Genomic DNA, 11,118 nt, shown 5'->3' with positions numbered 1-11,118 from the left:
AGTTGTTCCACCTCGATTGAAAAACGAAAGTGCATCAAACGAAAAAACGGTGAAGTTCGTTCAGAACAACAAAACAAACGATAACAAAGCGTAGGGTCCAATCCGTGGTATTTATTCGATTATTACAATAAATTGAAAAGTGAATAACGAAAGTCACTCGAAACTTAATCTGATTTTTATTTGAATGAGATCAATCGATTAATGATTCTACAGAAGAAGGTTGTTCCATTTTTGCTCGTTATTCAATATTTATTATCCGAATGAGAGATCCGGTCCATCTCTGACGAAAAGGGTTTCCATCTCGATGCCATTTTCGATAGAAACGACGCTCTCTCTTTCAAAATCTTCGTCAAAAAGTATTACAATAAGAGACTTAAGTGATGCCATATACATAACATGATACACAAAGTTCATTTAACTATACTCAGTGACTGGATGGATAATCGAAGACGGCGGCTACAACGGAACCGTGACAATCGATCTTCCACGACGATACAATTAAGAAAAAAAACCACCTTCTTGCGAACTATGTATAAATTCATTAATCCCATTCTCTTCCCATCGATCGCACGTTTCCCGAATCGCCTATATTACACGGGGAAATTAAACGATATTTGACCGACAACGATTAGATTGATTAATTAAAGTAAACCGAGCAATTATACATATAGGGCACTTTGCTTCGCAGCAAATATATTCCAATAAGAATGGCGGATTCTCTACGTATTTGTGGACATTTCATTTAGAGGCTCTTAAATACGCTTGGAATTTATGTTTTCAGGTAAGCGACCCATTGACAGACATGTTACAGTGATCATTATATTGAGGATTTTATGCATTTATAGCAATAATGGGTGAGTGTCATTTCTTACAACTTAACAAAACTACTATAGAGAGGAATAAAGTCCTACTCGGCTCCTATGTCTTGCAATTAATGCAAGCGATTTTTATTTTGCATAATGATCCGTAGTCTGGTGATCATCTTAGAGTAAGCGTTTCTTGGAAAAAAAGTGTCTTTTTATTGTTTTCAAGAAATTAATTGAGCAGAATCGAATGTAGGCACCCGTACAACTCGACCAGAAAATTATTTAAAAAGTCCGTATACATGTACTCCATGTGGCAGTAAATATACAGCGACTGTAAAAAGGATTGTTTCAAAAGATTGTACACTTACCGTCACAGAAGATACATGTACATAGTCTCTACAAACAATTTCCTGGGAACTTACAGAGCTACTGGAATCATATAATGTTAAATCAATAAAAAGTCAATTGACGAACGGGGAAAGAAAGATTGCGCCAATAGGAACGATTACCTTAGCGAACTGCGAATTTTCTGCGTACGTAGCGTACACGAAATAAAACAGAGCCCTGGAATCGTTTGCCATTACTTTTATTTCCAACTGAATCGAATCGTTGTCGTCGAGAAATTCGATTTCTCTTTGACCTTCGTTCCACAACAACCGGTCTGTGTAAAATTGTTTCGTACAAATGGTCCGCAGTCTAACCGTTAGTTATTTCGTGAATAAGCATTCGGAGGATCGATTAAAACGAATCGTCTTGCGGGAATCGTGAAAGGGTCCAGTTTTACTCCACAAAGGGTGAACTCAACGACGCTCTAACGAACTCACAACTATTTTTGCCACAAATAAATACATTCGGAAAAAAATCTGAATGCGTCTGCTGCCTCGCTAATCAGTCGCAATTTCGAGAGAGAGGGGGGAGGGGACAGGGGAAGCGTTTCCGGTTCTTTCACGCCATCGAGTTAATGAGAAAAAATGGTAGCTTGAATATGCGTATACAGGCCGATTGTGTTCGCGTCACTCCGTTCGAAATCAGTATGGCGAGACCGGTATAATGTCGCGTTTTCCTATCGATGATCGCGGGAAAGCAAGTACCTTATTTTTCGCGACATGGAAAAAGGAATACGTCGTGACCTTTCGAGCTTTTTTTCTTTTTTTTTTCTTTTTTTTTTTTTTTTTTTTGTTTGTTTGTTTAATCAGTCTTCAAAAATCGAAAATCCACTGTAAATCACCGTGAAAAGTCGAAAGTTCGTTAAGCATATTCGTTCGCGCGCAAATCTACACTCGTCGTTTTACCAAGCGAATTTGTCAAAAATCATTCGATTATTTCTCGGAGAAGTCAGCGATCGACTGAATCTCTATCTGCCATCGTCTTTTCGGATACTTTGCTCGTTAAATTCTTTTCTCTTCTTTTCTTTTTTCTCTTGTTTTTTTTTTTTCGTTTACATTACTACGGATCAAGAATAGATCCGCATGGAATGAACGGGGCGCGATATTGTACACTTTTTTCGCAAATCTATATAGCGCGGATGCAAGAGTGAGGAGAATTTCTTTTTCACCGGTTGTTCGATGCAGCAAGAAATTCCGGTCTTGTCGTGACTGATATAAATGAAAATACCGACGCCCAGATTGGTTGAATGTTCTTTATTGAATATCGACATAGCATTGGATAAAAAATACTCGATCGTTGAATTTCCACGCGAGAAATTCCCGTTACTTTTGCATCTATTTAAGATCTTTCTTTCGTTCAACAGCTGAGAAATCGTGTTCACATTTTACTTTTCTTTTCTTTTTTTTTTTTTTTGTTTTTTCGTTTTTGTTTTTGTTTGTCCTCGGCTTCTCTTTCAGTGCGTCGAAATTGAATGAAACGAAAGAAAAACGACTGTCGGAAAGAAGAAAGTGAAACAGAGGGAACGTTCGAACGTTTTTCATTTTTAAAACGGTACTACTAACGATATTTGTAGCAAAAATATACAGGCCACAGGGCTGCTTACAATTATTATTCGCTTCGCGAGTTCTTCGAAAGAAAGAAGGAAAACTTAACGTACACGAGAGAAAACGAAAACTTCCGATCTTCCTATTTCTTTTTTTTTCTTTTTCCTCCGTCGCGCACGCGCGCGCCCGCGGTTGACAAAGAACATAACGGTTAACGACGTCAAACAACCAGCACTTATCAGTGTCAGTCAGACGGAGGCTGTACAAATCATTGATGTCCGCTGACAATGAGTTCGTTGATTGTAATACCTACACTTAAAAATCTAGACACTTTTTCGTTTCATTACGATCATGCTCGCACGAATTTCACAAACGATCTTTTCGTCTCCTTTTTGTTCCATTTATAATTACACCGCGAACAAAACTAAACCCATGCTGCTCCGCTCGGTTAGTTCGAATAATTAATATTTACGGATGTATCGCACATACGTTACCGCCGATAACATATGCATCGATTCATCCTCGTACGCTTGTCGACAATAGTCTTCGTTCTTGACCTCGATATTCGTGATCAAACTTCTGTTTTATTTCTTGACATTCTGTGCAACGAGAAAATCAAAAATTGTAAACAAATCGTTGTTCCTCGAACCTACCATTCGTTTGCAAAACGCTGTTCGAGTTCGAGCAAACCGAACTCCTTGGAATATCATTCTCACCGATTGTTTACGTCGCCCACTTTGTCATAGCTCCATCAATAAACGCAAAGATGGAGGAGACCAGTGCAATCTCTGGTTTTTTTTTCTTTCTTTCTTTTGTCACACTTGTTTACAGAAACGAAGGACGAAGTGGGCGAAATACTTTGCGAAGGCAGCTTCGAGAAGTCTAATTAGTCTGAGAAGTTTAACAATGTTTAATAAATGATAAACTTGTGATATACGCTCCTCTTTAAACTTTCCCTTCTTTCATCTAGTAGAATACATAGAAATGGAAACGAAAATTGAATTTTAAGCTGACCAATTTAACTCTACAAAGTCACACGTTGGCTCTTGGAGCAGGCAGCGATTTTCAAGTATCGATAGGAAGCTTTCTCTACCATAAACCCAATGATGCAATTTCCAATTCGCTAGATTAGATAGGATCTTCTTTTGCAAACATATATTTCATAACTCCTGATAGGAGGACTTTTTATTCAACGCAGTATCAAACACAGCACTATATTAAGAACGTAAAGATTTCGGTTTATTTTCTGTGCACTAAAACAATATGGATCTACCATAGGAGATACACATGACATTTGCTTTTTTGTTCTATAACAAATAGTAAAAAAAAAAAACAAATATAAACTAATCACAGTCCTCATTCAAAAGTTTTTGTTTGTTTTTTGAAAGATAGAAGATTTCTTGTGAATGACATTAACGATGAGATACGCTTCAGTCTTATAGCGAAAACTTTCCAAAGATACAAAAAATTACTGCTTCTTCTTATGGCCAACACACACGTCTTCTAAGAGTAAATATAGTCCATCTTTAACTGTTGTTTTCTACTAATACTTTATGGTTCACCCAAGTTTACGGTTTCACATTCGCGTACGAAGACGAAACGCAAGGAACGGAATATGTATATTTATATACAAGAATCGGACCATGTGTATATGAATGCGTGTACGCATGGATGTGTGTATGTCTGTACGATGAACGATTGTTCTTCGCGCGCACGCGCCTGTGTGTGTGTATGCATGTACGAAACAAGTCGTATAAACATTCTGGAAGTGAAGTTAAATATTTTCAAGTAGATAAACCAAAAACCGTTAAAAAATGTAGAGTTTGTTACTTTTGAACGTAATAAGCAATAGTTTAGCCCTCGATATTGCCATACAGCGAGAATTGATCAATATTCACAACTAGGAAAATATTCATTGAGTAAAAAAAATCAACAAGGTTCGTAATACCAAAACAAAAACGGAAAACAAAAGTCGTTCGTAGATGACAAGAAACGTATAGTGGGTGGAACAAATGTGGCGACTTTCTTATTACCCATTCGAATCGGCCGTCAAGCAATACCCTTCACTTTATTCATGAACTGTTAACATCCTATACTCAGGAGCTGTGTATACAGCTTGGCATTCTATGGCAGCTAACGAAGTCGCTACATTTGTTCCAACAAATACAGAGATGTGCAATTAATAGACTTAGTTTCCCTAAAATTGATCAGATCTTATATAATTATTAAACGATTGTAATAAATAAAAACACCACCAGTCAAACTTAATCTATAATTTGGATGTTCACTTAAGTTGTAAATTACCAATGCTGAGAAGAAAATGTAAATGAAATATTTTTTATTTTTCCATTTTCTTCACTCAAAAACCGCTTTTACCGGTACTCTGCAGTTAATTTTAATATTTGGACATTTATTTTGACACAATTTGTTTCTAAACTGTTCCGTCGAATCAGTTGCAGCTGTGAGCAATTTTCACTTATTAATTTGAAACAGAAAAATGTATATTTGCATGTTGTATCAACGATTTAAATGTAAAATATTCTTATTTTTTGCATACGTTTATAGCTCCAGTCTAGCACTTTGCAAATCTCTGTATATATATGTATATATAAATAATTATTTGAACATCAAAAATATACGTGCAACAATAATACGCATACACTAATTTGTCGAAAGCACTGGTTTTGCAATCCTAATTGTTCTGCTAATCTTATGAGTGTCCTCTTGTCTCGTTTGTGAAACTGGCCACGATGGACTCCAGGTGTGGCACGAATTCAATTTTCTTGACGTTTCAATGTTGAGACACATGTAAATAGAGCTCGAATTGCAAATCATATGTCATATGTATGTGTATATGTATGTAGGGTACTACTAAAATTTCATTTTGAGCATATACCCAACATATAGACTAAACATTTTTTCGTGTAGATCTCCGACACATCAATCGCTTGTTAAAACGTTGCAACAAAACCGTGGATCCTACTAAACGAGTCACACAACCAAAACTTTCTTTGTTCTTCATTATTTTTGAATTTATCTCTTAGACTTTTAAGAAACGTTGGACTCTAAAGAGCACTTTTTCAAGACGTCGATATACGAACGCGTGTATGTATGTACAACTATACAATCCTTATCTATCTTTCTTCAGTTACGTTAGGGAAATATATACTACCTAATATTGCTATATGACTCCTATACATAAATACGATCGAAAAGTTGAAACATGACCATCGGAAAGCTGATCGAATGTAATTCAAGTCAACTGCTCACGATTAAATACAAATAAATTACAGTATTATACTGTTAAAGTGTTGTTCAGTATCATCATTAATTCTGCAAGATTGATTGCCTAAAATACGTAAAAAAATATTTTCTTACAAGAGAAATATGAAGTATCATCGATTAGATAAAAGAAATTGGTATGGAATAAGGTATTTCCGATGTTTGTACGATGTGCAGAATTTTTAGAAAGTTTACTACCAATACCTTATACCCTCTAGAGCCTCTTAATTATAAACTTGCAAGATAACGTTCAGAGAATTATGTGTCATATTTCGAGGTACTTCTTTGAATAATGGTTTGGTTGTGCGCTCGTTCACATTGCTGAATAATATTCAGTGAGTGAAAACGTGGTCGACCAATACGAAAAATGATAACATAATTCGCAATTTACCTCCGAAAACATGGACATTCTCGTATCCCATATCTTTTTTAAATTGGTTTACTGATTACCATTTAACAAATGTATATACCGAAACAACTTATGTTCACGAATTGCACGATGAATGAATAAGAATTAAAATTATAATAAAGATAGAATATTGGAACGAATGAAAGCTCACAATGATAAAAAAAACATTTAGAAAAATTCTCAATATAACTATCTAAGTTGCTAACCGTCAGTGTCCCCCCTGTTGAAAAGACAGGAAGCACGGATTGCGCAAACGCATTTCGCAGAATGTTTCGTTCGTTTTAACACTGTTTCGTACGTACGTACAACATATAATGTGTACTCTCGCGTCAGAAGAAAGAAAAGAAAGAACTATGAGTAAATGTTATTTGGAATAATCACGATTCTTATTTAATTCCGAACGTAGGAATCAATTCCAGATAAAAAAAGAAAAAGAAACGATCATTGTCTCACATTCACAAATGCGATTGACGATCTAATCACTAATTACTGAAAAATCTATGCATATGGAACCAAACACTTCACTGTTTGCTCGGCAGCCTTCTCAGCCATCAAAGGAATTATGCGTTAGATTAATTCAGTATCTTAAGTTACCTAGTTAATGTTGTGTTTTTGTGTATTAAATCATTATCGTAACAATTATTTGTTGGGCACACACCGAATTAAAGTCTCAGCTGTAAGCACGCGTCAAACTTTTCTGTTTTCGTGATTCCTGTTCATTAGCCATCCTCTTTTGGAGGGGTAAACCAACCTATAATAAATGTTTTATTACAATTCAACTCATATTTTCGAAAAAGAGATACGTTCATCAAAGATATTAAGTATATTAACATTGAGGTTGCAAACTTACCATTTTTTTCATGTATTTGTACAAGAGACTTGAATGATTGTTGTGCACGAGCTAGACTGTACTGGCCTTGACCACCACATACTTTGCCAGCACCTCCAGATCCTTGAAACTGTATACGTGCTTTTCCCTTTACCAATGTTGCAGAAATCTGCATGATGACTGCTTCTACTGTATATGCTGAACTCCAACCTTGTTTTGTTAAAAGCTCCATGCAAATAGCGCCTCCTATGAGGACATATCCACCAGAGATCATGGGATGAACAACTCTGACAAATGGGGGCTCAAATGGGTAAGTTTCCTGTAACAACAAAAACCGGAAATATGAGCTTTCGTATTCTAAACACTAGCATTAACATCGAATCATTTAATGTTGAAACAGGACAAAACAACAACAACAATAATTTTAAATGAATAATGTACCTTAAAAAGCATGTTGAGAAGAATACTATCTTTGCCTTCTTTTTCTTTTAGTAGTATGAGATCGCTGTGTAATGGTGAGTCAGGATCAACACACATCAGCCTGATATTCCATTCATACAAACTGTCATTTACTAATTCTATGCTATACATCCCTGTAAACGGTATAAGGAATATACATAAGTAGATTAAACGTCATCTTTATCAAAAAGAAATTATGATTTATATTACATTATATTACATTATATTAAAATGGTACCTTTTTTGAAACTGTCACTTCTGTAAATGTCACGTAACTCTTTCATGAGTCTGTCTGTGGCCTGTACACTTCCACAAGGTGAACCTTTTAAGTAGTCTTGTCTTTGATTTTGTCTCAACCTTTCTAATGTTGCCAAATGTTCCAGATCCATTTCTTCACCCTATAAAGTTCCAACAGATAGATATTATATATTTTAATAAAATGATTTAGATAGATTTGTATTTGGTATATTCTTATTATTTACCTTACTCTTGGCATTTGCGTCACCCTCGTCCATATCTAAATGAAGGTCTTCCTCAGTCTCGCTTTCTTCATCTTCGTCAATGTCTTCAACATCGTCGGCTTCCATCCTTTGTGCAACGGTTTCATTCGTTCCACCCAAACGCAATGGATCCAGAGCTGTTCTCAATCGTTCAACATCAGGTGGTTCCGGTAATGAATGAAGTCTACATAATTCTTTCAAGAGAATCCCGACTTGATTAATGACATGGTTGTCACGGCCTGTGGTATTACTTAAAATTTGTACCGCATTTGTAACACTAGTCTCCTCTGATTCTGCAAACCAGACTGGTGGGGTAGAGGGGTAGGTTTCCTGTGAAACATTGATTAAAGCTTCTGTAATCATTTTACAAAGAGTAATGAATATAATTCAGTATTTTCATTCAGAATTGTTAGAGATTCAACGTTTAGAGTTTAAGATTTCAAAAGTGTTTTATAATTATTAACTTTATCATATGGTAGATCTTATAGTCTCACAATCACTATTTAATCACTATTTAACACATTAATTTATTCACTTTATAGAATTAAGATTAAGTATCTTTAATTGTATATTTTTTAAACAGAAATATGTGATCGTTTCATAATATACCTTTTAAATTACCCCTTCTTACTAACAATTAGTTTTATAATCTTATAATGAGTGCAATAACATGGACTATTGATGGCCTATACAACTTAAGATAAAGCTCACATAAAGTTGAGGGCACGCGCAACATGTCAAATGAGCAGTGTTCGTTAAAATTAAATAAAGTGGAATAAAAATCCTGTATGAATGCATAAAATGATATGCAACAAATGTAAACAATTTGAAAACCTCATGATTATGTGCATAATCTAAAAAATGATGCTAGATGGTAATTATGCAATGAATGTTTATCTATTTATAAGGAATGCTTATACTATCCCCACACGCAGTTTTTATCAATAACCGCGATTAATGTTAATGTCAATGACACGTACATGTATACGTACAGCACGTATCGTAAATTAATTCGTAATGTCAAACGAACGCCTACTGATGCAGAAAGCAAAAACCGGATAAAGATTATCGATTTTGCTAACAATCGAATAAAAAAAAAAGAAAAAATGTAAATAGTAACGCACGCAATCAATATTCGCGAATTAAGCCCACGCGTTTAGCCTTTGTTCCGCTTCATATTATACGAAAAATAAAATTATTTTCGGTAAACTTCGCTCTATCAAATTTCCGTTTGGTTCCAAAATCTACACTGATTGAAATCGAATTTAAAACGAAACTGAAATTACTGTATTATACTTCGATATGTATGCAACTTTGTATCACAATTAAACAACAAAATAAATGTGGTAAATAATTTTAAATATGTGATGTTTTTGTATTCCCAATTTTCTAATAAATTTTTGGACTTGGATACGATAAATATTTCGAGTTATTTATCGCAAATCAATCCAATCACATGTATAAAATAAACAATATACATGCATGAATATATTGTTTATTTTTATAATTATACAATATATAATATATCCTATTATATAGTGATATAATATATGTATATTCATTTATTTATTTTGTTTATACATTTAATGAACAAGGAAAGAGAATTTAATGACAATCGAAGATAATTTCGCATTGAAAGCAACGGTAATGGCAACGGTAAGAACAACGCAAATGGATATTACTCTTTGGAATCTAGTTTATCTATCAAAATTATCTTATGTACACGAAACAAATAATTTCGCGCAAATAGAATATAACTGTCTAAGCGGTCTGCGAAATGTAAACGTCTAACGTTTTTTCTTTTCATAGTCTGTAAGTACCTACAAATGGAATGGACAGGTACTATTATGAGGGACTTACCCTCTATTTGTGGCATACATTGACCTCTACCGCAATATTAATTCGTCTGAAAATCTCATTGGAAACAAACTGATTGAAATGAAAAAGAATCGATAGTATCTAGAACGAGATTCTCTATAAAAACACCGAAAAACTGTGATGGGAAAAGCGTGCATGGTGGGTGCACAGTGTACGTGCAGCCCGGGCATGGCTCTTGTCAAAAGGCCCAAATAATAACACGAGTGTTATTGTTTCTTTGTCCAATCGGACGCAGACAGCGATGGAGAGTTAACGTGGTCCCATGCGAACAGAAAAACGCTGGCGATGGCTTCGAATCGATTTATCGTCTCAAATCGTTACCATGCGTGTTACACTTACTGTAATATTGGCGTGTATTTCGTATTTCTTCCCATTTTTACCGACGAACCTGCAGCTGAGTTCGTCCACACTCGCAGACATTATCTGAAATCTCTCATGGCTCTTAGGGAAGACGGACTCAAGAGTTTTGATCTCCTGTTTAAGGGTGTTCAGACAAGCCATTTGGGGGAGCGTACGAGTATGCCGTACCCCAAATTTTTCGGCGGTGCTTGCCCCAAAAAACACAGCGACCCGAAAGAAACACGACGTACCCGATGACTACCCGAGAAAATGGCGACCGCGACTGATTGCTTCGGCCAGTCTCGTGAAATTTCGTTCGCTACCGTCACAGATGCCAGCACTGAACAATTCAAATATACGTGACGTCCTTCCGGTCCAGCTGAGTGCAGTTGAATATCTCGAGGCATTTAAAAACTATATTTCCAAATAGTATTTGAACTCCATACGGCCAGAGTCGGACTATACTCGCTAACGCTAACTCCAATTCTATTATTATAAAATATTTTTAAAAAGCAACGAAAAACAATGCAATGAAATACTTGCGCATTAACGTGCTATACGTTGAATGCACATATTTTAGTCACAATGTTTGATACCTTTAATTCCGATTAGTTCACCTGGACGTCCTAGACCAATCACAAACTTAGTAAATCACAACTTAGTTGCGAGTCGTAATGTACTATGA

At 35.4% G+C, this 11,118-nt stretch overlaps 1 protein-coding gene across 1 annotated transcript; it reads right to left on the bottom strand.

Moving 5' to 3' along the window:
• Positions 1 to 2,213: 2,213 nt before the first annotated feature.
• Positions 2,214 to 10,724, bottom strand: LOC143364403 (ubiquitin-conjugating enzyme E2 Q2). The gene is made up of 6 exons (XM_076804772.1): positions 10,434 to 10,724; positions 8,199 to 8,546; positions 7,955 to 8,114; positions 7,699 to 7,850; positions 7,279 to 7,576; positions 2,214 to 7,179 (listed from the first exon to the last, which is right to left on the bottom strand). The coding sequence occupies exons 1-6, from the start codon at positions 10,593 to 10,595 to the stop codon at positions 7,148 to 7,150; spliced, it is 1,152 nt and encodes a 383-aa protein (XP_076660887.1). The 5' UTR covers positions 10,596 to 10,724; the 3' UTR covers positions 2,214 to 7,147.
• Between the last annotated feature and the right edge of the window lie 394 nt (positions 10,725 to 11,118).

This window comes from Halictus rubicundus, chromosome 2, assembly GCF_050948215.1.
Source record: "Halictus rubicundus isolate RS-2024b chromosome 2, iyHalRubi1_principal, whole genome shotgun sequence".
Lineage (NCBI taxonomy): Eukaryota > Metazoa > Arthropoda > Insecta > Hymenoptera > Halictidae > Halictus > Halictus rubicundus.
Note: the sequence above shows the minus strand (reverse complement) of the source record. Positions and strands in the feature narration are given on the sequence as shown.

Coding starts and splice junctions, on each gene's coding strand:
- LOC143364403 (XM_076804772.1), bottom strand. CDS start 10,595: ATGGCTTGTCTGAACACCCTTAAACAGGAGATCAAAACTCTTGAGTCC. Junction 8,115..8,198: donor ACGCAAATGCCAAGAGTAAG/GTAAATAATAAG, acceptor GGAACTTTATAG/GGTGAAGAAATGGATCTGGA. Junction 7,851..7,954: donor AAGTGACAGTTTCAAAAAAG/GTACCATTTTAA, acceptor TACCGTTTACAG/GGATGTATAGCATAGAATTA.